This window comes from Daldinia decipiens (genome assembly GCF_022478715.1).
Source record: "Daldinia decipiens strain CBS 113046 unplaced genomic scaffold F4813scaffold_2, whole genome shotgun sequence".
In the NCBI taxonomy this organism is placed as follows: Eukaryota; Fungi; Ascomycota; class Sordariomycetes; order Xylariales; family Hypoxylaceae; genus Daldinia; species Daldinia decipiens.
The window spans coordinates 395,402-419,468 of record NW_026054545.1 but is presented as its reverse complement, the minus strand read 5'-3'; the positions used below and the strand labels follow the sequence as shown (position 1 = coordinate 419,468).

The 24,067-nt window shown below is 46.2% G+C and overlaps 8 protein-coding genes across 8 annotated transcripts; 5 read left to right on the top strand and 3 right to left on the bottom strand.

Annotated features, from left to right (window-relative positions):
• The first annotated feature begins 2,566 nt into the window (after positions 1-2,566).
• Positions 2,567-5,893, top strand: F4813DRAFT_343465 (glycoside hydrolase family 78 protein). The gene is made up of 6 exons (XM_049241539.1): positions 2,567-3,744; positions 3,902-4,095; positions 4,145-4,184; positions 4,260-4,327; positions 4,389-5,131; positions 5,239-5,893. The coding sequence occupies exons 1-6, from the start codon at positions 3,088-3,090 to the stop codon at positions 5,625-5,627; spliced, it is 2,091 nt and encodes a 696-aa protein (XP_049104061.1). The 5' UTR covers positions 2,567-3,087; the 3' UTR covers positions 5,628-5,893.
• Positions 5,894-6,381: 488 nt separating this feature from the next.
• On the top strand, positions 6,382-9,137 carry F4813DRAFT_384809 (BRCT-containing protein; the record flags this gene model as incomplete). The annotated part of the gene is made up of 4 exons (XM_049246155.1): positions 6,382-6,474; positions 6,530-6,963; positions 7,018-8,467; positions 8,520-9,137. The coding sequence occupies 4 exons, from the start codon at positions 6,382-6,384 to the stop codon at positions 9,135-9,137; spliced, it is 2,595 nt and encodes an 864-aa protein (XP_049104060.1).
• A 403-nt stretch (positions 9,138-9,540) lies between these two features.
• Positions 9,541-10,318, bottom strand: F4813DRAFT_384808 (ESCRT-II complex, vps25 subunit; the record flags this gene model as incomplete). The annotated part of the gene is made up of 2 exons (XM_049246154.1): positions 9,541-9,653; positions 9,787-10,318. The coding sequence occupies 2 exons, from the start codon at positions 10,316-10,318 to the stop codon at positions 9,541-9,543; spliced, it is 645 nt and encodes a 214-aa protein (XP_049104059.1).
• Positions 10,319-10,757: 439 nt separating this feature from the next.
• F4813DRAFT_343452 (HEC/Ndc80p family-domain-containing protein) lies at positions 10,758-13,716 on the bottom strand. Its single transcript, XM_049241538.1, has 4 exons — positions 13,594-13,716; positions 11,660-13,480; positions 11,476-11,606; positions 10,758-11,409 (listed from the first exon to the last, which is right to left on the bottom strand). Exons 1-4 carry the CDS (start codon positions 13,636-13,638, stop codon positions 11,208-11,210), a joined length of 2,199 nt encoding a protein of 732 aa, XP_049104058.1. The 5' UTR covers positions 13,639-13,716; the 3' UTR covers positions 10,758-11,207.
• Positions 13,717-13,936: 220 nt separating this feature from the next.
• On the top strand, positions 13,937-15,454 carry F4813DRAFT_343451 (uncharacterized protein). The gene has a single exon (XM_049241537.1). The coding sequence runs from the start codon at positions 14,131-14,133 to the stop codon at positions 15,223-15,225; it is 1,095 nt and encodes a 364-aa protein (XP_049104057.1). The 5' UTR covers positions 13,937-14,130; the 3' UTR covers positions 15,226-15,454.
• A 562-nt stretch (positions 15,455-16,016) lies between these two features.
• Positions 16,017-19,085, top strand: F4813DRAFT_384805 (adenylosuccinate lyase; the record flags this gene model as incomplete). Its single annotated transcript, XM_049246153.1, has 19 exons — positions 16,017-16,170; positions 16,317-16,480; positions 16,541-16,556; positions 16,610-16,686; positions 16,825-16,869; positions 16,924-17,139; positions 17,214-17,242; positions 17,387-17,439; positions 17,500-17,527; positions 17,584-17,615; positions 17,674-17,707; positions 17,808-17,903; positions 18,054-18,061; positions 18,119-18,147; positions 18,204-18,308; positions 18,455-18,538; positions 18,623-18,628; positions 18,731-18,847; positions 18,987-19,085. The coding sequence occupies 19 exons, from the start codon at positions 16,017-16,019 to the stop codon at positions 19,083-19,085; spliced, it is 1,392 nt and encodes a 463-aa protein (XP_049104056.1).
• On the top strand, positions 19,041-22,038 carry F4813DRAFT_343441 (uncharacterized protein). The gene is made up of 7 exons (XM_049241536.1): positions 19,041-19,225; positions 19,314-19,734; positions 19,808-20,217; positions 20,299-20,905; positions 20,979-21,323; positions 21,398-21,508; positions 21,569-22,038. The coding sequence occupies exons 2-7, from the start codon at positions 19,699-19,701 to the stop codon at positions 21,869-21,871; spliced, it is 1,812 nt and encodes a 603-aa protein (XP_049104055.1). The 5' UTR covers positions 19,041-19,225; positions 19,314-19,698; the 3' UTR covers positions 21,872-22,038.
• Positions 22,039-22,056: 18 nt separating this feature from the next.
• Positions 22,057-23,677, bottom strand: F4813DRAFT_396770 (carbohydrate esterase family 8 protein). Its single transcript, XM_049247864.1, has 3 exons — positions 23,508-23,677; positions 22,459-23,446; positions 22,057-22,402 (listed from the first exon to the last, which is right to left on the bottom strand). The coding sequence occupies exons 1-3, from the start codon at positions 23,623-23,625 to the stop codon at positions 22,360-22,362; spliced, it is 1,149 nt and encodes a 382-aa protein (XP_049104054.1). The 5' UTR covers positions 23,626-23,677; the 3' UTR covers positions 22,057-22,359.
• Positions 23,678-24,067: the final 390 nt, after the last annotated feature.

Below are 24,067 nucleotides of genomic sequence, written 5' to 3'. Positions count from 1 at the left end.
GGCTTACCATCATCGAGGGTGTACGTAGCGACCTCGTGCGAGGTCTAAGCCTCTAAGGGATCCCCTTATAATATTATCGGGTTGCACGAAGCAGAATCTCGTCCGAATCGCGGCACTATCATGGAGGTGACAATGTCGGGCGGATTTCTAAGATCGCTGCTGACGTCCGATATCCAATGAAAAGATGTCCGGGATGCATGCAACGGGACGGTTCAGGAGAGTGTGGCCGGTCGGTTACGGTGTGGGTGTAAGTATGAATATTTGCGTCTGGTCTCTCTTTAGTCGAGGGAATCGGAGGGCGGGCTCGCGTCGGGAGAGGGAGAGGGAGAGCAAGAAGGAGGTGACAAGATGTTGTCGTTGTTGTCGTTGTTGCGATTATAGCGTTTGGACGTGGACGTGGAAGTGGGAGCGGGATCGAACGAATATGGACATTAAGACAGTAGACAGTAGTTTGACGGTTAAGGTAAATAAAGGGGGCGGTCGGCCAAAGCTGCAAGTATAGAGTTGTTGGGCTCCGGAGTTGATGTTTATTAGGTAGACAACGAAGTTAGCGGTGCTTGGGTCCGAAAATATCATGACTTGAATGACCTGAAATGAAATATCATGGTCTCATCGCTATCAATCGCTCTTTTTCTTTTACCAAGTCATTCCCTAAATTCCCTAGAAAGAAGGGAGAGGTCTAAAAGTCAAAAGTCCTATGGTGGTTGGTAGTGGTATTAATGGTTTAATGGTTTAATGGCTTTAATGGTTATTCAGATCCATCCATTCCATACGTAGGTACATAAGATGGAAGGATAACCAATTCTTCTTCGCTTTCCAGTCCAGTCATCGACGTCCCCATTGTGGTCCCTCTTTTAAGAAGTTAGAACACTGCATTAGCGCCATCAGGAGCCCGGCGCCTGGCCATCGTTTCTTTTTCTTTTTTTTCCCCTCGGGCTTATCTTACAGCAGGTAAACCCCCCTGGATACCCTAGGTATTGTCACGTGTGGACACCTGGAATAGGGAACTGATCCCACTAAAGAGCTTATTTACACAGTACTAATTGGCACTAAAGTAGGTGGTATCAAGCGCTGGCAGGCTGGTCGGCTGGTTTGCTGGTTTATGTAACTTGCTATTCGGTACCTACCTAGGTATTGTACCTACCTAAGCCATACTACATAGAACACATCCCGGCTCCCGCGACCCACTGCATCATAATTCAAGTCCGCTACAAGTTTAGTGCAAGCCTAAAATAAATGATTAGCAATGCATTTTTCACGATCTGCCTTTCGTGCAGTACATATCGAGGAGATCTAAGCAAGGGGTTCTACTTGATAGCTCGGTCAGAGTAAATAGAAACCTGTTATGACTATAATATATAACTAGTTAATGTGTTATACATATTCGTATAAATTGAATAGCGACAAACTAGCAACGGGAATGTTTTCTCGATCTAGCTTAAGCCCGGCCAACCCACTCGCCGAGATGATGTTTCCTTGTGAAGGGTGAAAGTTGGGAAGGCCAATGCCATATACTCCTCTTAATATACTCCTCTTATATTTAATATGTTATTTCACTTTCTATTATGCCCCGAATGGCACTTAATAGGGGCCCAACTCAGTCGGTTAGTTAGCAATCTTCCTCCCTTTCGCCATATTCAGAAATAACTTCGTGCTTACTTGCTTTCTTCGATATGTACATCAACTAGGGTCCGCAGAAACACACACACCTTCAATCTAAAACCCCATGTTCACGGGGCTCTTCAATCCCGGTTATTCAGCCTCGCCACGCTGGAGACAGGACATCTGAGCGTATACATATTGAACAGAAAGAAGAACTTGAGACTTTGCGACGTAGGTTAGTTACGATCAAACTGCGGAATATCTAGCCACTATAATATTCTTCGTTATATCGTCCGAGCTTGGTTTTATCTACGCCTCGGCTCGCAGATGGAACCGTGAGTCGAACCTACCGAAATATCCGAAGGCTTCATGGTGCGTGGTTAATTCGTCTGGTAAAATCGTCTGGTAAAATCGTCTGGTAAAATCCAGCTAGACGATAAAGTTTGTCTGCTAGATCAGCCTGCGACCTGGGTTACCCTGCGATGATATTTTTTACAGTTCGCCAACGCGCAATTATTCGTCATACCTCGAAGTATAGTATCTCCTCATTTACTAAAAAAAGAAGAAGAAGAAGAAGAAGAAGAAGAAGAAAAATACATCGGACGAGTAGGTAAACTCTTAAGACAATTAGCTCGTTATTCAGCGATTGCTACCACGAAATCCGGCAGCGTGGATGTCTCTAAACCTAATCTTGCATGCAGCAGGGCCCTTTGGTCCTTCGCACGCTACCTTAGCTAAAGGAGGCACATACCTTATTAGGAATTTGTATAAAATCGTAAAGTCGTATTGAACTAATCCGCCACAAGTGTAAGATTTCAACGACGATGTTATGTAATATAAAGTTCTACTATAACTAGGTAGTTAGTTATTAGATAATTGATTACTTGTAAGACATCTCGGAATCCGTACGGGTTCTAGACCAGAATACCGGAGACAAGTGGATCAAAGAACGGAGCGGGCTTATAGCGGGCTTATATTCGGCGGAGGAATAATACCCATGCCCTGCTGGCCCTGTCGAGCCACCGAACAAAGCACCCCCCCGCATAACCCCATGATCACAAACAAGCCTAGCTGTGTCTAGAATGCATACAAACAGTCGTTGTTGACAAATGAGCGGCTTTCGACACATGCCTCATCCGGTCTTTCCTGTCTTTGGTCTCTAATAGTCTCCAACATGCTGTCATCCGATCGGCCTAGGTCTGGTTCAGGCGGGGCTGCCTGCGGTGATCTCGGCAGGAAGATGGGACGAGCAGAGCATACCTTCCCGTCTTATATGCTACCCAATGCTATGTAATGCACATTCACTACTGTACTGTTTACATCACGCGAGCTTATAGCATCACCGCTTATGCGACCCAATTCACATACAAGACTGATGTCTATAAATATAGTCTCAGTTTATTCCCGATCCCTTTACCATAGGGTTGGGTCTTAATGGGCTAGGGTATATCTAATAGATTAATTACCTATATATTGTGTCTCGGCATGGCGTCTCATTTCCTCTTTGTTTTCGGCCTTATAGTTTGGGGTTTGGTGTCCCTAGGAGGTGTTAGCGCCCAGTCCTGCTGGCGAGATACAAAATGCACCGGCGCAGAGACAGCTGCATTCCCTGGCGAATGGGAATCAAATATGTTTGCTCCCTCGTCACGCACCGTTACCCCTAAGGCCGTCTTCCGGTTGGACACTCGAGAAAACATTTCGATAGAATCAGCTTCGTTGACCAGCACCAACTCAAGCATTTATTACGACTTCGGTCTCGAAGTTGGAGGTGTTGTTACGATTCAGTACTCCGTGTCGTCTACTGATGGCGAGGGAGCTCTTGGCATAGCCTTTACGGAAGCTAAAGATTATATTGGACCGTTCTCAGACAAGAGCGCAGACATATCTGAAAGGAATGATGGCGCACTATACGCCAACTTTTCCTCAGCCGGAAACCATACGTATGAAATGCCGACTGAGCAACTCCGTGGGGGTTTTCGATATATGACAGTGTTCCTTACTGGGGCCGCATCCTTTGTTACAGTCACCGGTGTCAGTTTAGAGATATCCTTCCAGCCAACTTGGTCGAACCTCCGCGCATATCAGGGGTATTTTCATAGCAGTGACGACCTGCTTAATAAAATATGGTATAGCGGTGCCTATGTGAGTATATATTAGTTGTATATGGATTCCCTATCCTCGCTACCAGCCTTTTCTACCACCTAGGAGCCCGTGGAATGAGTCTTGTAAAATGCAGACGCTCTTCTCTAAGACATCGTATAATAAGACATTGTATAATCGCTAACTCCACTTTCTATAGACTCTGCAGACAAATGCTCTTCATCCCTTGACTGGGCGAGTCTGGCCTGCCCCGGAGAGCCAATGGCTGAATAACGGGAATATTGGCGTAGGCGACACTATCAACACCGATGGCGCAAAGCGTGACAGGACCGTCTGGCCCGGTGACATGGGTGTTGCGATTCCTGCCTCGTTCTATAGCACTGGCGATATCGAGTTAGTCTTAGACTCCCTATAGTTCTGGAGTATTGCTCATCGTATTTAGGAGCGTAAGAAACTCATTGACGACGCTGTATGGTATCCAGGTCGGTACTACCTCTCATATAAGATTCGCCCACGCGAATTCTCTTCGCGTGAACTCAATCTCACCGTACGTATAGGAACAAAACGGCCTGCTCCCGTTTTCCGGCCCGCCACTTCTCGCTAAAAATAGCGATACGTACCACATGTAAGACCTCATATATTGGCGGTTCGTCGAAAGACTTACACTAAGATACTTATTTCTCTAGGTGGACGATGATCGGGACGTATAATTATGTCCTTTATTCTGGAGACGTGGATTTCATTCAAGGAATATGGACCAAGTATCTCTTAGCAATGAGCTTCGTTACTAACCAGCTCGATTCGTCCTTGGGCTTGCTCAATATCACGGGTTATACAGACGACTGGGGTCGCTTTAATGTTAGTAGTACGCAGGCTTCGGCGCAAATGCTCTATTACCGGACGCTGATAACTGGCTCTGCTCTTGCTACTTGGGTCGGCGACACAACTGAGGTGAATTCGACGTGGCTCGAAGCCGCTGCAAAATTAAGAGGTATTATAAATGCGCAACTTTGGGACGGGAAGTCTGGTGCATTTCACGACAGCCTCGAATCTCGGGGGACTAATACTGGCTTACATCCTCAAGATGGCAATGCCTTGGCAGTGCTTTTCGATGTGGTGAACACCACTTCAGATCAAGCGCAGGATATATCGTCCTCCTTGATTAAAAACTGGACCCCGATCGGAGCAGAAAGTCCGGAATTAACTGGCGAAGTGTCGACGTTTATATCTTCGTTTGAAATCCAAGCGCATCTGTTGGCGGGCCAAGCGCAGCGGGCTTTGGATTTGATTCGTACTAGCTGGGGTTGGTACCTAAGCAATGAAAATGGCACGCAGTCTACCATGGTCGAGGGTTATCTGGTGGATGGAACTTGGGGCTACCGACACGATGCTGGATATGAGGAGAACTACTCGTATACTTCCCACTCTCGTAAGTACCTAATTCCTTAAATTTATAAGTTGACCCTCCTATCCCCATTCTATATAAGTAAAGGGGGTTCGAAAAGAGTAATAATTACTGACGGTACGTTATTCTAGATGGATGGGCTACCGGACCGGTCACGGCGTTGACGGAATACATACTCGGTCTCAGTGTTACTGGTCTCGCGGGCTCGACTTGGCGAATTGCGCCTCAGTTTGGAGATCTATCACATGCTGAAGGTGGCTTCACAACCAGTCTGGGTAAATACTTCGCAAGCTGGACGGTAAATAGCAACGGCAGCTATACATTAGACTATAATGTGCCTGAGGGCACCTCTGGCGTGCTAGTACTCCCGACTCCCAACCAGAACGAGAAATATAAGGTGTTGTTGATTGATGGAAAGAAAATGTCAAAGAATCTTGGCAAATCTGCCGAAACAAAAGGAAATAGGCAGCTGTACATCTTCAGGGGAGCAAGTGGGCAGCATCGCATCGAGGTCAGTTAGGAGGCCTCTTGGAGATGTGCGGTGTTGCAGGCAGAAGCGCCTACGAAGCCTTTCTGCAGGAGAACCAAGATGCTATGTATGTATAGAGAATCGTGACCCAATGTAACACTGAGGAATGCGCACCAATGATAAAACCAGATAATGTCTGTTGGAACAAAATATACTTTTTTATGACTCATGATCGGCTTGATATATCTATTATATCACGCCATTTTAATTAATTAGAAACATATAAAAAGACACTCGTTCTTCTAGATTTAGATTCCATGTTGTTCTTATTCTTATCGTTGCTGAAAGCTGTAAGTTGAAAGGACTAACTACCTAACCTAAGAGGCGTAGTGCCGGTCTCGATAATACATGTACAATACAATACATACCTAGGTATGTATAGATCCCATAGCGGGATATGCACGTAAGAGAACCACTATAATCAGCTGACCGCGACTCTTTCTCGCGTTAAGTACGTTGCCCCGTTGCCCCAAAACGCGTCGGGCAATTCTAGAAAACAACCCGTCCCGCCTTTTTTCTTGCTGGTCTGATGTCAAATCCGTTTCTTCCATCCTTTGATATAAAACAGACAGCTCAGCTCACCTAGGTAATCAACCACTAGTACTCGCTGGTGCAGATACTTCGTTCTATTCTACACTTTTCTTTTTTCCCGTCTCATAATTTTAAGATATCGCATTCATGAGGAATACATTGAATTACTGACACTACCCCCTCATAAGACTAATCCGCGTTGAATATCTTCAATATGGCGGAGCAAGAAGAGTCCGGTGGGCTTTTTAGCCTCTGCGCATTTACTTTCGTCCTTAGTAAGGAGTTAAATGGGGGATTGATCGCCGAGGTACGCCGTGGCTCTTGATGAATCCATTGTTGACAGCTAATACTCACTATTAAAGCTTTCCGAAAGTCTCGTCAAGTTTGGTGGCTCAGTCTTGGCGGCGAAACGTGATGGTTTCTTGCCACTCTCGCAAGTGACCCACGTCATCGCCAACTCGATCGATTTCCCCCAGTATACCGACGCGACGGGTATGATGATCCCCGTTGTTAAGTCTAAGTGGATCACGGCATCCTTAGCCAAGGGGAAGCAAGCTCAGATACGGCCCTTTACGCCTGATCCTCGAATGATCTTCTCCGACGTGGTATTGTCCTGCGCTGATATCCCGCCTACCGATAAAGAAGCTATTATTGGTGCTACAATGGCCATGGGAGGAATGGACTCGGAGAATGTCACCAAGCTTACTACCCATATCTGTGCTCTCTCCATGGACCATCCTAAATGCCAGCTGGCTATGGATAAGAGGCTCAAATGCAAGATTGTTCTTCCTCATTGGTAAGCATATTCTGCATTTTAAATATATGAGGTGATAGATCTAACCTGATCAAGGTTCGACGACTGTTTCAAGCTGGGAAAGCGAATTGACGAGAGCCCGTATCTTTTACCTGACCCGGAGTACCTACGTGCCAATCCCGAGGATGCGATCCGAGTACCCTCAAGCCAACACCTTGAGGGTGCCACTTCTGCTCGACCAGACTATCTACCCAGCCCCGACGATGACGCTCTAAGATCTCGTCCGAGCCTTACCGTGTTTGACGGAAAAAAGATCATGTTGTCATCAGACTTGTCGATTAGGAATCGGCTCAGGGATATTATTTTAGGACTTATTAACGATGGCGGGGGTGAGATGACTGATAATGTCAAAGAGTGTGACTGGTTCATCTGTCAATATCGCGATGGGCCCCAATACATACACGCCGCGCAGGCTGGGAAGATCGTTGGAAATCTGTCATGGTTATATTATCTGATCACCTACAACGAATGGACGTCCCCTCTACGGCGTCTTCTCCACTATCCTGTTCCGCGCGACGGTATCCCCGGTTTCAAGGACATGCGGATTACGGTGTCAAACTACGGAGGAGAAGCTCGTATATACCTGGAGAATCTGATCATTGCTGCTGGCGCAATGTATACGAAGACTATGAAGGCCGATAACACACATCTTATCACTGCCCGAGATAACAGCGAGAAATGTGAGGCTGCTCGAGATTGGAACATCAATATGGTCAATCACCTTTGGATCGAAGAGAGCTACGCAAAGTGCGAGATGCAAAGCATAACAATACCCAAGTATACTCATTTCCCGGCTCGTACGAATCTTGGCGAGGTCATTGGCCAGACATTTTTTGATGAGAAGAAACTACGAGCGTTATATTATCCCGGTGGCCCAGAGCAGCTTACGCCAACATCAAAGCGGAAGCGCAAGATTTTGGAGATGGCCAATGAGAATTCGTTCTCCGAAGGCCCGGCTGAAGGTGTTGCGATTGGTCGCCAAGCTCACAAGGAATTTGACGTTATGAAAGATACGGATGCCGAATACGCGCAAAAAACTACAGAAGTATTTGGAGTACCAGCACCGCGAAAACGTAGAGAATCGTCCGAGCTAAAGACTCCGGCTAAGGGCCGTCACGTCCGTGCCGGTAAAGAAAACGAAACACCTTCTACAGTTTCTTCAAGCCGAAGCGCCAAGGATAAGGCATTAAATAGGTTATCGGTCCTAGCGCCTGACATTGCTCTATACGAAAAGGAAAAGAAACGAGGGCTTAAGGATGGCCATGGCCTCTGGGGTGGCAAACGGGCAGCTGATTATATCGACCGAGAAAATCTAAACCGCCATAGTCTCTCGAGTCCAAGTACAGGAGGCGAAGAGAAACAGATGAAGTTGGAGAGGCGGCCCGCGAAAAAAGCAAGACCGACTCTCCCGGATGTTAGTATGAGGGTAGTTCTCACCGGATTTCAGCGGTGGGTCAATGAGAAATATAAGGAGGATGCGGACCGAGTAAGTTTAGCGAACGCTCATCTCATCTTATATTTGTCTAACATCTTAGTAGAAAAAGTTACGCGACCTCGGCATTGCCGTGGTAACAGATGGTCAACAGTGCGACTATCTCGTAGCTCCACATCTAGTACGAACAGTCAAGTTCCTTCGCAATCTATCTAAGGGCGCTACTATTGTGTCCTCGAGCTGGATTGAAGAATGTCTAGATACAAAAGAGCTTCTAGACCCTCTGGATTTTATCCTCAAAGACAAGGAGAACGAGAGGAAATTCGGCATCAAGCTCGAGATCTCGGTCCAGAGAGCGCGAACGAACAAGGGTAAGCTCCTCTGGGGCATGCCCATATACTGCACATCTAGCATCAAGAACGGCCCACATGGCTACCAAGCTATCGCCGAGGCCAACGGCGCCTTATTCATGGTGTACGGTGCGCGCAGCGGGACGACGATCAAACCCACAGCGCCGGAAGACGACGACGGGGAGCCCGAGCCGGTGTACCTACTTAGCAACACGAGCCCCGAGGAGAAGAAGCTATGGCAGAAGTTTGAGGACATGGCGCGCAAGGGTAACATGGAGCCGCGTATCGTTGCGGCTGATTGGCTGCTCGATATTGTTATGAGCCAACAGGTTAGCTTTGACGAGAGGTACCTGGTGACGAACTTCTTCGCATGAAAATGAGGCTAGGCGTTGGTTCGTGGTTGTGGCGGCGAATACCATTTTTGTGTTTTATCTGTTTGTAATGCTTGCGTTATGAGTTCCGCGTTTCCGCTGCATAGCTAGGGGTTCTGGACGGGGTCGGGGTGGCGTTTTGGAGCATGTTCTCTCGCATCTTTACTGTTCTTCCTTTTCCGCGGCTAGGGGTAAGTACCGCTACCTAACCTATCTATCCCATCCACCGCGCCATGCTATTTCAAGTAGCAGCTTCGTACCCATACAAGTAAGCAGGATGGGACTTGCTTGTTGCTGGGTCTTGTATATATTATGGAACATATACTTGAGCACAGCAGTTACTAGTAGAGCAAATCATGGTTTAACTTTAACTTGGACTTGGACTTGGACTTGGGTTGGTGCGTGTTTAGAAGAACTTGACACCTTGCTGGTCTTCCTGTCCAAAGATTTGTGCTTTGCCGCGCTTGACGAGGACTTGTAGCGCTTTTTGGAGGAGGTCGGGGTCGAGACCGTAGAATTCTGTGATTTGTGTGTGTTAGCGTGGGTAGACTTTTCATACTCGTAGCTTTTACCATGTTCCTATTTCTTTTCCTTCGTATTATAGGATAAGGAGGTAGGTTAGGCATATACGAAAAGAGACCATCAAACTCACCAGTCCCCCTCGTCGCCTCCCCATCCGTCAACTCGTACAACGTCAACACGGCGCCCTTCTGCGCCGTCTCGTCGACCCACGCCTCGACCAATGCCGCCCACTCCTCCGGCGTCCGCCAGTACACCCAGTACAGATCGCCCGCAGGGCCTCCATTTGCATTTGCATTTGCATTTGCATTCCCAGTCCCAGTGCCCGTCGCGACGGGCTCGGCCCGCCCCTCCTTGCGCATGAACTCGAAGACTTGGCGCGCGTCGGACAGGCGCAGCGAGCGGCCTAGCTTGCGGTTGCGGAAGAGGTCTTCGTAGGGGGTGCCGTCGTAGGAGAGGGAGAGGCGGAAGAGGCGGTGCTGGCGGGCGTAGGAGAGGACGAGGGAGGACCACTTCTCGAGCTGGGAGTGGTGGGTTGTTAGGTTTGTCTGGCGCGTGAAGAAGGGGGGGAAGTGGTATTCGCGGGGGAAGTCGAAGGGGGGCGGTTGTTGGGAGGGGGGGTTTGTTATTGTGGTGGTGGTGGTGGGTGTGGGTGTTGAGGACATGGTGAGATGGGTGGGTGGATGGATGGATGGATGGATGGATGGAGTGTTGGTTTAAGGGGCTGAGTAGATTAGGGATGGATGTGGTTGTGAATTGGTATGATATGGTATAGTAGTTGTTGCGGCGGGAGTTGTTGCGGCGGGAGTTGTTGCGGCGGGAGTTGTTGCGGCGGGAGTTGTTGCGGCGGGAGTTGTTGCGGCGGAAGTTGATATGGAACCGATGCTTGGCGGGGCTCTAAGTTGAGCCAAGCTGTTGTACTCCCCCTGGAGCTTCGAACCCCACTATGGATTCACATGCTCGCATGTGAATGAGCTATGTAGCTATTAAACTCCGATTAGGTAAGCAACTCGCTATCTACATCTACAATATAAGACCTTCTAACCTAGTTACTAATATCATAGGTATCCTCCAAGCATTATGCCAATTTCATCTTATTCATTTATAATAAGTGTTACAATATTTATGAGCATCCGATTGGGTTAAGTAGTATTTAGTGTTGGAGGTGGTCTTAAGCTAACGACATTTACCTCACCGAGATGCATACTGAAAACATATGTAGGGAATGAGCATATAATCATTATAATACTACGGTATTGTTCATATATGGCTATAAGGGACCTATTAGTATAGGATATCTCAAGCCCATTTGTCAGAATAAATATCCCTTCAAGGCAACTTCAAAACATCAAATTTCTGTTGTTACTCATATATTGAAACCTGCGCTCTGTCCTATCCACGAGCACGCGGACATACATACATCAGGCACCCATTCCCACCCGTATTCAATAACGTCCACGGAATCCTCATTACGGTCATCAATCGCACCCATCCAACCGAACTCCGTAAAGCATAGCATCGTGAAAATTCAAACGCAAGTTCAGCCGGGCAAAATCAAATATCAACACCGCGGGTATCTTCCTGCATCTCGTCGCTGCCGAGCTCCTTCTCGAGCTCGTCAGTTACGAAGCCCTCGTAGTCTTCCAGGTTCTTCTGGATGTGCACCTTGAACTTGATGATGTCGTTGAGCATCCTCTCGATCTCTGTGTGCAGCTCCTCGCGTAGCGCGTTGGCCCGGAGGGTTAATTGCTCGTATCTGATTTTAATGTTAGTATATATATATATTCTAAACAAAATGGCTCTAAGTTGATGGAAGACATACTCAATGTTCGTGTTCATCTCCCTCTGCTCCATAAGCTGTACCGATTCGGTGAGTTGAGCTCGCATCTTGGCGAGTTCCTTCTCCATCTTTTCGATCTGCGCATCGGAGGCAAGTTTTTGCGTCGTGGTGACCTAGCGCCTATTAGCAAGTAGTCGTCGAGGTATGAGCCATGATATCTGCATACCTCCTTTGTCTTCTCATACTCCTCTTCTGCTGCCCTGACTCTGTGTTCCAGAGCCTCGACCTCGCTCCGCTTGTCCTCGATTGCCTCCTTAATGCCGTCAAGCAGATCGTGATCCTTCATCATGGCATCCATAGCCGCAGTCCGTCGCTCCGAGATCTCCTTGCGCAAAGCTAGGAAGTTGTTCTTAACGTGTCCGCGCAGTTCCAGGTTGAGGATATGTGCTGGCTGGTAGCCTGTCACAGGATCGGCAAGTAGACGTTCGCTTCCCCCTCCGCCCGAGTATGATCCCTTCATCATAGAGCTTGTAAAGTCCGACTCGTTGACAGTCACTGCTAGTTCGTATGCAACGCCCTTGGCATTGACGGCCGTCGCAGGAATGAGACCGATTTGATAAGCGAGCGTGTTGTACTTGTCAACAAGCCTCTCTAGCTCGTCGAGCTTACGGCTGGCTTCCATTTCCTTCTCCGCTACCTTCTTCTTGCCTTCGTCAAGTCGCTGGGTGGCGGACTCTATACCTTTTTGTAACCTTTCTCGTTCGGAAGTCATGCGGTCGATATCCTGCATGCTGATACCTTGGTCGTCAACCTCCTTCTGTAATGCGCGGCGTTCTTCCTCTGCTTCCCTCAGTTCCTCCATCAGTTTGTCAAGTTCTTCTTGTAAAACTTGGATGCGGCTTTCGTATTTGTCAGATCTCGATAAAGCTAATGCATTATACTCCTCGAACTTGACTTTGTCCTCTTCCATGATTTTGAAGTGGTTGTCGAGAACACGGGGATCTGGAGTAGACTTCTCGAGATCCTCGATCTCCTTGAGCAGCCTAGCATTTTCCGCTTCGAGCATCTCAAGTTCCGATAGGTACTTGGAGTTAGATCTCTCGAAAGCCCCCGCCATATCTTCCACATGGGGTGCAAGTACTTTCTCGGCATCATCGTCACCGGCGTCCTCGTCCATAGCAAGCCAATCCCGGTACGCTGAGCTTAGAAAGTCGAAAACAATATGATCGCTAATAACGTCTATTCCACTCTCTATACAAGCTTCATCGTAGCGATTAGACGAGTAGCCCTCAAGCATATGTGCTAGCTGCATCATCCAATGGAGTAATCCCAGAAATGTGCTCCAGTTTTGGCCACCTACCGCGGAGATTTGCGATTTGGTGATGCTCTTCTCGTAAGGATAACGCAGCTGCTTTAAAATCGGAGGGACCTCTTGGTCGATATTTTTCTGGAAGCGATAGCTCGGGTCGATACGGTGGTATAGCCATTGGAACATGTAGTTAAAGTCCTTCTGGGTTGGCGATTTGATTATATTGTGTGATAGAGTATGCTTCATCTCCATTTCGAAGTTGTGTTGCGATAAGTAGTCCAAAAGCTCCTGGCCTATTCGCGCTTGGAATGAGCGGTCCTTCAACGGTCGTGGATCGCGCGGTACACCAGCTGCTTGGGGCGCCTGTTGGAAAAAGCTCTGGTGGTTTCCAGGGCCGTTTGTCGAGGTTCGGGAACGATAGACACTGCTCCTCCGTTCGTTCTCCGAATTTCGCATCGGTACGCCACCGGACGCATAACTTTTTATTGTAGAGCCGGGAACATTCTGGAACGAGGAGCGCTTCACCGAAGACATTCCCATGTCGGCTAGGTTCGTACCGGACGACGATCGGGAGAACATATGCTGACTAGAACGCCCGAGCGCAAGGGATTGCCTAGATCCCGATACGGATCGCATATGGCTACCTCCAAATCCCCCTCCATGTCCGATTGAATTTGATCTCTTCATTGCCGACGCGGGTTGTGGTATAGCAGAGTTAGGATTGATGCCACCAAGGGTCTAGCGAAAATTAGTTAGCTACCTAAGGTATGTCCATACATGTAATATATTCCCGTCGCGCTAAAGGGGCTACAAATTAGGCGCATCGCATCGCATCGCATCATGTATCATACCTCTCGTGGTCGCCGAACACTCCAGAGTCCCGTCTCCTGGGACATGGTGTTCCAGTATAAAAGAGAAATGCTTGTGGCCTAATGATATAGAAAGCTTTCAAAAGGGTTGTACGTCGTTAGTTGAGTATTGGGTATTGGAGAAATAGAAGCGGAAATTTAAGTGGTTCAATTCTGTATCATGCAGCTTGGTCAGTGCCCAAGACCCCCCGGTCCAAGTATGTAAACAAATCGCAAACTGTTGTAATTGGTCCGACTAAGACTGCATCAACAAACCGAATTAAAGTACCTAAATTATGTGGGGCGACGGGGCTGTTCTTGGCATTTATATTAGCTAACTGACTGCCTAGAATTTATTAATTGTTACCTAAAACGTCGCCTGCTACTTAATTGATGGTCATTCTTGAACGTTGCTTGCTCATGCTTGCTCATGCTTTGCGACGACAACTTTGTTCGCTATTTATACCATAATTCTACTCATATAACTCGCACGATATTTGCTCTTTCTTTGAGGACATGATGCTTTTTCCTTAGGTCGTGATGGTGCGGAGAATTTTAATTCTCGCAGGTGCACCAGAAAGTCATAAGCTGGACTGGAAAGAGTCAGGTCTCTTAAACCAGTTCTTAGACCCCATATCACAGTTTGCTCGACTTGACACTTATCCAATCTCGGTTACCGAAAGTACTGCTATAGGACCTTCCCCAGATGTTGCTGTCTGGAGATCGATACCTCTAGAAAGAACTGCATTACCAACTGGCTTCTCTCAGCTTCATCAAGTGAGGCAAGATTATCATGGAGACGATGGCTTTTTCACGGGTTTTACGCCCTCGTTCGAATCTACTTCTGACTTGCCAGGAACCGGCAAAGCAAGCCAGGAGTTATTAGAGCAATTTTACGACCACTCAATAGCAGTCCACGATGATATGCCATCTTCTCAGCTGCCTGTGAGTTTCAGTACTGACGGATCTTCGTTGAACACCACCGAGGACATAAGTTTATATGACTCTATCCGGAGTAGTAACTCATCCACCCGCCAGGATCAGCCTCTAATTGCCCAGACAACTCATCTCAGTGATCTCGAAGATGTTCCGAGCGCGTCGCATCTGCAATCCATCACACCTCAGACAATGACTGTCAACCTGATCGTCGGCATAATATCCATTGCTGAACCACGTACCGTGAGAACCAGGTGGGGCTCAACAAATTCTCTAATTGAGCTTCTCGTTGGTGATGAAACCAAATCTGGCTTCAGCATCACTTTCTGGCTTTCATCGGAGCTTAGCGAATCATCTAGCAAGATTCTCAGAGAACTTCGCAGACAGGACATCGTGCTTCTCCGGAATGTCGCGCTAAGCGTCTTCATGAAAAAGGTGCACGGACACAGCTTGAGAAAGGGTCTGACCAAGGTCGACCTCCTCTATAGGAGAAAGCTGGACAGAGGTGATCAAGGCGGATTATATAGTATGAGAGACTTGTCATCAACGAAGTCAGCACATCCTCAGTTGCTAAAAACAAGAAGGGTACGAGAGTGGGTTATGAATTTCGTTGGAGATGGGGGCGCGGCCCTGGGGAAGAGAAAGAAAAACGGAAAACCCATAAGAAGTTGGGATATGCCACCACCTGATACGCAGTGAACAGTCTTGTAATGTCCACTATCTAATCTAATCTGCCTCCTAGTCTTCTCCAAGTTATATGCATTGTAATTTAAGTCATTCTTGTCACGATAGCCAAGGCATAATGAAGGAAGAGATATGCATTGTAGCGCTGGTTTAGTTATAGTCTTAAGTCTTTTAAGTCCTCTCGGCGTGGGAGCTGGTTACACGAGAGTGTAATGCCCTTTAGATTATAAAACCTCTGATTGGCTAAAATAACAAAGGATCGTCCTCAATCATCAGCAAAGTAAGTACCTAGGTACCTACATATGGGGTATTGTATGCACTGTATGCACTCATATGCTTGTGCCTGACATCAATTGGCCAATCCACACCAATAGCTGCAACTACGTCTTAGCTCAATATTCACCGCCTTCTATTTAAGGTTTCAATTTACCCCTCCATAGAGTTTTTTTTACGCCGTCCACCCCGCCAAATGGCAATATGAAAATTATCGGCCCTAGGACAAACATTCGTATTGTACATGTATACTCGTCTTCCGCGCATGATGCATCCTTACATAAACCTATAACACGAATTCTTCAAGCTATTTTATTTTCTTCTTGTGCCTTGTGATCTTACCCTGGGCTGATCAGGTTAGGTCTTTTTTTCTTACCTCGGGTTATCTAACCCCTTTTCTTCATTCATAAGTTCCAGCTGTGCGCCTCTATCCCACCAGGTACGTTTACAACTCGCTGCGCGATAAAATCATACTTTGACGCCTATCATATTTATCAACCTACCCGAGTGGCTTCGCACAACGGTATTTCACAATGGCGGGCTACGATTATTACAAAACGCCTCTGGATTCCCGCTACTCCAGCGAGGAAATGAAGAAGTTGTTCAGCCAGAGGAGCAGACACAGCACTTGGCGCCAACTTTGGCTATGGCTTGCCGAAGCCGAGAAGGAGCTCGGCCTCGAGTCTAGTAAGTGATCGATTGCTTTTATTTGCCTCTAAGCTCTTACTTGCGTATTTGAATATTCCCCCATAGTAAATTTATAGAATACCATTGCTAAAGGCTTATAACCTTTAATACCGTAATAATTACCTTTATTGACTTAAATGCCATAGTCACGGACGAAGCGCTCGAACAGATGCGAGCCCACCTTACCGTGACAAATGATGACTTCGACATCGCTATAGAAGAAGAACGTCGTCGCCGTCACGATGTTATGGGCCACGTTCATGCTTATGGTATTGTAGCGCCTGCCGCAGCCGGTATTATCCACGCTGGGGTATGATCATCTTATAAATACCTATTGCATGACCATATAAATGCTAATGACCCCCAATAGGCTACTTCATGTTATGGTAACTCGTGACGTATTCCCTTGTCTATAGCATCATTATTAACCTTGTTGTAGTTACCGATAACACTGAATTGATCCTCATGCGCGATGCGATAGATCTTATTCTACCTAAGCTCGCCAAGGTCATTAGGGTAAGTCAATATATAGAAGCGTAGGCGCTCATATTTGTCAGATTATAATACTAATATCATATAGTTTGTGAAATGAAGACCTAGAACTATTTCTAAGGGATATTAACGTCTCGTAGCAACTTATCCAACTTTGCACAGAAGTGGCGAGAGGAGCCAACTCTGGGCTACACGCATTATCAGCCTGTAAGCGTTTTTAAAGACAATTTATCATATCTTGCCATCGCTAAGTATTACCAGGCCCAGATGATTACAGTCGGTAAGCGAGCTGCGGAATGGACCCAAGAACTAGTCATGGATCTTGAAGACATCGAACATGTCCGCCAAGAACTTCGATTTCGGGGAGGTCAAGGGACAACGGGTACCCAAGCGTCATTCCTTGAGCTCTTTAACGGCGACGAAGCTAAGGTCGATCGACTAAATGCTCTCCTCTGCGAGAAAGCTGGATTCCCCAGCGTAAGTGGGAACCCCAACCATAATGAAAAATCTTCTAACCCTAGGTATTACAGTGCTACTCTATATCTACACAGACATATACAAGAAAGGTCGATCTTCGCATGTATGTATTGTTGAGATATTCTTTCTCCTTTAATATATCCGAAAAGCTAGAGATTTTGATACATTCAACAACGAATCCATCGCTTCTAAAATATACTAGATTTATCTATATACCGTAAAAGTGTTTACTGACTAATGGTTATAGCTCTAATGCTATCGCGGGCCTGGGTGCTACTGCACAACGTATCACATCTGACAGTAAGCAATTTACCAATCTATAAAGCTAACAGTGCTATACTGGGAACTAACATTCATTAGTCCGTCATCTTGCGAATCTAAAGGAATTGTCCGTAAAAAGCTGTCTTTAAGGATCATGTCGCCGCCAGCTAACACTATAATCAGGGAAGAACCATTCGAGAAAGACCAGATCGGAAGTAAGTTACACTTCCGATTCAAATAATATAATTTACAGTAGCTAACATTGATATATAGGCTCTGCCATGGCATACAAGAGAAACCCCATGCGGTACGTGTAATCTCGCTACTTTTACTATCCCACTGGAGTATCCGAGTGAAAAGTTCTGATATTTCCGCTACACAATATGGTATTAATTTACTTAATTTAGTTCTGAACGTATCTGCTCGCTCGGTCGTAAACTTGCGAGCCTTCCAGTCAACTTCTCCAACACATTTTCGGCGCAGTGGCTCGAAAGATCCCTAGAGTAGGCAGCCCCCTTTCATTACCCTTTTCGCTTGTTTTGGGATCCAAGACTCTATTATCAAGCTTTCTTGAAAGTAGTTACCCCCAAGACAGGTCTTAGCTCTTTGATTCCCTTACTCCGAGAATTAATCGCTGACTTTTGGTGTTATAGTGACAGCGGTGAGCAGCGGCTTCTTCCGCGTTTAGTATATACCACTAATGTATAAATTTGTATAGCTATTCGTCGCATAGACATCCCCGAAATGGTGAGACTCGACACCATAACTTCATCCGGAAGAAATTGAGAGCTGATAATTCGTAGTTCCTATTAGCTGATGCTATACTAATCGGCCTTGACAACGTGACCAATGGCTTGGTTGTTTACCCAAAGCGAATAGATGCGCGGAACAAGCAGGAGCTTCCCTTCGTACGTCCATCACAATCCAGGAATTACCCTATTTGATGCTTGCTTAAGAGCGTTGATATAGAGGCTATCTCGACGTAATGTTTTACCGGCAGTCTACTAATTTCGGGTATTATAGATGATTACCGAAGCTATTTTGATGAAGATAGTTTCTAAAGGAGGTTCCCGACAAGAAGCGCACGAGAAAGTCAGAGTTCTTTCTCACGAAGCTAGCCATGTCGTCAAGCATGAGGGTACGTACAACATATCATAACCTTGGTTTTCACCTCCCGAGTCGCTCGTTATGCATCTGAATATATACTAACTAGCACTCATAGTACGTTGTAAACCTTTGATATAGACGGATTTAAACCCCATTTTTCTTGAAATTAAACATCATCAAGAGCCGTGGGCTATTGATTACGTACAAAGTTAACACAGTACAGGGTGGCAATAATGACCTTATCGAGCGTATGAAGAAAGACGAGTATTTTAAAGATATCTGGGACGATATCGACGCAATGCTAGACCCCAAGCTTTACATCGGTCGAAGCACCACGATAGTATGTGTTTATTTTTCCTTAGCGTCTATATTATAGGGCCCGTTGAAGGCGCTTATGAGCTTCATACTCATAAGGGTGTCCCTACGTTTTTGGACTATATACACGCTCTACATGTTCTGTTACTAATTATGAACAATAGGTTGACAGGTATTGTGGTAAAGGTGGAGAAATTGAGAAGAAGCTGGAGCCATACAGGGAGTTCATTGCAAAGACTGAGACTGCGCAGCTCAACCTCTAATCGCTGTATCATACATAACCTCTGGCGTGGCGTCTCTTAGGGTTTTATGCGCCTCCCTAGATCGCTTGTCGTCTATCTTTCCATTTCTCCTTTTCAAAATATCTGTGGTTTCTTCGATATATGAAGCACGGAGTTTGCAGGTATGACGCTTTGTTCTGTAGAAATAAAAATTTAATTCGCGCGGCTGTCAGAAAATATAACTCCTGAAAGCTGACGTCTGCATATAAGCGAGACGGGATACAACTTCTTAAATGGGTACAGCCTTGCAGCATCCCTTAATGATAAATCAATAATTGGACGCCATGCTGCCGTATTGCGACTCCCGAGAGGGGCAGTGCATATCAAGTTCCGGCATGGGGCAGCACACCAGAATGTTTTTGGAAATTCGTAACTCGAGGCTGTTCAGCCGCAATTATAACTCTTTCAGTCTTATGTCTTAAGTCCGAAAGCTTACCTACTTAGAACCATGACCATATTCCCCTTTCCCTTCTTTTTAACTCTGCTCGACATTCTTTTCTTCTGTTTTGCTTCCTTTATCTTAGTTTACAATCGAGTTCTAGGAGAGTTACATATCTATAATCTATGACCTACCTACCTTAGTTAGTCATTAGGTATGGCAGCAACAGCGAGTCTAGCTGGTGATAATATAGTAAGTCAATTCCCAAGAGAGATTATTTGTATTCACTTCGATCAGAGCAAAGCTGATTAGAACAATGCCAAAGACACCCCAAATTACAGATAATGAGGGACGAGCTGAGACCGATTCTTCACAACAACCCTTGACAACCTCCGTGCCCGATGACGCATCTCTCTTGGCTTCCTTTTGGAAGGACAGATATCCCAACACTGATAACGTAGCGTCCAGCCTCGGTGTTATACCGGACTTCATAATGCTCGATGAAATGCTCATCGACGGTACGCTGAATATGTCCTCCAGTGAGCTTAGAGAATACACAGGAGCGAGGTCTTTCGAATGGCTACAGAAAGTCTCTCAACTCCGCACGTCTAGTGGTTGTGCCATATTCAAATATTCTCTCGATCCAACAAATGCTCTGGTATCATCCGAGTCTCTAACTAATAGCGAACCCCTTGTTCCTATTGATCATGGGGGCGCTCCTAGTGGTATTGTTTAGTGAGTGGCCTATCCAGCCTAATTGCAAGAATTTTCTTTTGAGATCTTTCATATATTATGTTTATGGCTAATGTGATGAAGTTGTATCCAACCATCGTGGGCAGGCACGGCTAAGGGTATTTTAAACTACGTGGACTTGGCGCTGTTTTTTAACCTCTTCCAACCCGAGTTAAAGAATAAACGGATGAATGCATTCTTGAAAGGTGGTAATAGATCACTTTCGAATGTTCTATACACTTTTGTTACTCTTTATTCTCGACACTACGATGTGGAACAACTGAAACTTATAGGTGATGGTTCTGTCATGGAAAACAACATTGTAACCCTTCAATATCATTTACGCTATTTCCCGATTGATCTACACCGATCACTAGAAAGCTTGGACTTTGGGATTCCTTGTGATAGAGAGGGCGGAACTCTCCGGCTCTCGGGCAAGAGGTTAAAAATCTCAGAAAGACGTACTTCGGTTGTCTTCTTGACAGACTTCTCTAAAGCAGGTGCATTCGTCATTACTATCTGCCACGACAACAGCGCGGATCGTGTCGATATCCCCAAACAAGTCATTGAATCGGTCTATGGAGCACAAGAAGTGATTCTCTTCCAGGAAATCAGCATGCGTCTACTAAACAGGTGGCATGGACACTGGATTCAGACTCTGCTTGATTTGGATGAAATCCTCATAGTCAAGGTGCGATCCACACATTTACTACCTAAATAGCAAGACGAAATGCTAATAATCTTGAGCGTGCTTTTATTAACAGGTCCAGGATATCATTGAAGAAACGTCTCGTAAACATCTTATGTATGATGACGACGACCTGCAAAGGTCCGAGCTGTATTTTAGCATGCTCCAGTTCCTATACATCTTCTCTACATGTATCCAGGATGATACAAGTATGCTAAAAAATGCGATACATCGTACGGATAAGTGGTGCGGCATTATCAAGCAAGAAAAACAGCATATGAATATTGAACATCTAAACCCGGTTATTTCGACCGTCCAGCATAACTGGAAATTTCTCCTTGAGAGACTAGATTCCATTGAGGAAGACCTAACCGACCGCATCACACGAAAAACCGATCAGATAAAAAGTCTCCGGGACGGTGTAAGTTTGACCAATCTGGCCTCAATATATTACTATCTTGCATTGAAAAACATACTAATATTAGTGCCCCAAAGTTGTTCAACGCACAATCAGTTCGGGAAGCTGTAAGGAGCAGACAGCTCAACAGATACCTCTTTGTCTTTACGATTATCACCATTATTTTTCTTCCACCGAGCTTCGTGGCGGTATGTTGTTCTTCATCCAACCTATACATAAGTGTGATTTTATAGATCTGACTTAGGCAGACATTTTATGGGATGCATCTTTTCGACGGAGCTGGCAGTATTGACGAAACCCAGAAAAGTTTCTGGAAAGTATTCGGAAGTATTACTGCTGTGACATACACGCTTGGGGCACTTGCAATTACGAGTTTTAGTTGGAAAGGACGGTGGCTAGAATCATCGTACCGTGAATTGTTCCAGAACGATGGGGTTCCGGGGATATTGAATATGTATTACATCCGATGTAAGAACTTTGTCACTGGATATGTCTTACAGCGAGGAAGAAAGTCCCAAAGTGACGAAGAAATCGCTTTGGAGAGCGAATAGATGATATAACTAAATATAGGGGCTTCTTGTAGATACCTATTTGTTTCTTCTATATTAGTATTAATAAAATGGCGGGCCCTATTTCCTTCTTATCATTTTGGGGAAAATATTATGGCTTTTTATTCTAAGTATTATACATATCCCTATATAGCAACATTTGTAATAAGGTATTGTATAATAGTAATAAGGGGGAAACATGCGTGATGCAACAAAGATATGAAGTACCCAACTACGAGAAGCAAAGTAAAAGTAGGACTTCCCGGGGAAAAGAATAGACTAACTGAAACTATGATGGATCAGTTAATCATATAATATCATTTCTATCAGGTAGTCATCCATGCTCGATGAAGTCGCATACTTTGCTTGCTTTTCTTCGTCCGTCGAGAACGCTGAAAAGGGGTAGCTTGTGAACCTAACATCAATAATAATCACACTATTAAACAGGACAATAAAGTCAAAGCATCAAAATCCCTATATATCACTATAAACTAGAGGCTAAACGGGGTAGTCTTAACATGTGTCATATCAATCCTACCGCAACGATTAGTTATGCATGAAATATTCAAATACCAAGTTATAGGACTCACCATGATGTCCCCTGAGAAGAGAAAAAGCTGGACAGTCGAAACTGCGCGACATCCGTATTAGAAAGCTGCCGCGAGAAGGAAGCGCGGGCTTTGGTATCGGCCCCAGGACCATAGTTCTGATACTCGCCAAGCAGAGCCCCGTCGGTCCGCGGGTCCGTCTTCGACCAGACGGACCACCCCGCCGGCGCAATCGAGCCGTCCAGGTACGTTTTGATATACGCGACCCGGGAGTATTGGCTATACGGACGGCCCAGGAACACGGATCCGGCAGCCGTGTTCGCGGCCGCGGCAATGGTAGACTGGTCGAACACGAGGCCGCCGGGGCTGCTGGCCGACGCTCGCTTCATCGCCGCGATGTACCCGCCCTTGGTATTGGGCACGATTGTGGAGTTGAGGAGATAAACCGACCCGGCGCCCCAGATGAAATCAACGGACCCCTCGATCAGCGTGTTGTAGGCGAATACGCTGGTCCCGGCGTTTGTGTCGAACGTATCCTGGTTCCCGGTGACTTGGCAGCCGTAGAAGGCGGCGCGGCCGTTGTTGCCGATGGCGAAGCCCAGGGATGCGAAGTTGCGGGTCTGTCCGAAGATGTTGTTCAGGTTGATGTTGTAGAGCTGGATGTCTGAGGCCCGGGAGTACAGGGTCGCGGAGTCGGAGTTGCTCTGGTCGGCTTGGGTGTCGACGCCGTGGCTGTTCTGGAGGGTGACTTGGTTGTGCTTGTTAGAGGATGTGTCCTCGGTGTACCCGCGGAAGATGGTGGTGCCGGAGCGGTTGAAGACGATCTGCTCTTTGTAGGTGCCGGGGTAAACGAATACAGTTACGGCTTTTGTGCTCGACACTTTCTGGATGGCGGCGATGGCTGCGCTGAAGGTTGCGTGGACGGATTTCCCCTTGATGGGAGATTGTGATATAATGTAGTCATCAATGGCAGGCTCCGTGGCGTTCACATCAACAGTGTTGGCATTCTTGGAAAAGCCCTCGGCGGGAGCTACTGGGTATTTAGAAAGGATCCCAATAGGAGTTATTTGTAATATGTTCTGGCTACCTACAGATACGTTCGAGCACTGGTGCTATAGATGCCGCATTTGATATACCGGCTACGAAAGCTAACGAAACAAAGCAGGTAGAAATAAACTCTACTATGAGAATAGCTTTAGATGCTAGCATCTCGGCGACTTGGGATACGTTTATTGGGGGTTTATGACTAGCTACGGATTGACGAGGAAAACAGTTGTTCTATAAATAAGGCTTCAGGGGCAGCTTTATGTGAGATTGAGCTATCGAGCAACCTGTTGTTTACGGTAGGGCTGAAAACATTGTCTTCTATCTGGAAACAGGCTGTGATTGACGGGATAAATCGCACTTGAACGATAAAGAGCGGGGTGGTGGGAGTGGTGGGAGTGGTGGGAGTTTCTAATATGAAAGATAGTTACCATAACACTCCTTGCATATAACCGGTGGGTTGTTGAGGCTGGAGCTTGTTGACTGTGTCTTTAAGTTGAACTATACAGGTCATGATAGTACCGATGGGAGACGTCTTTGCTGTTAGGTTTAACAGGAAGACTCTAAGAAAGGCAAACTAATAGTATACGATTCATTCAATCGAATG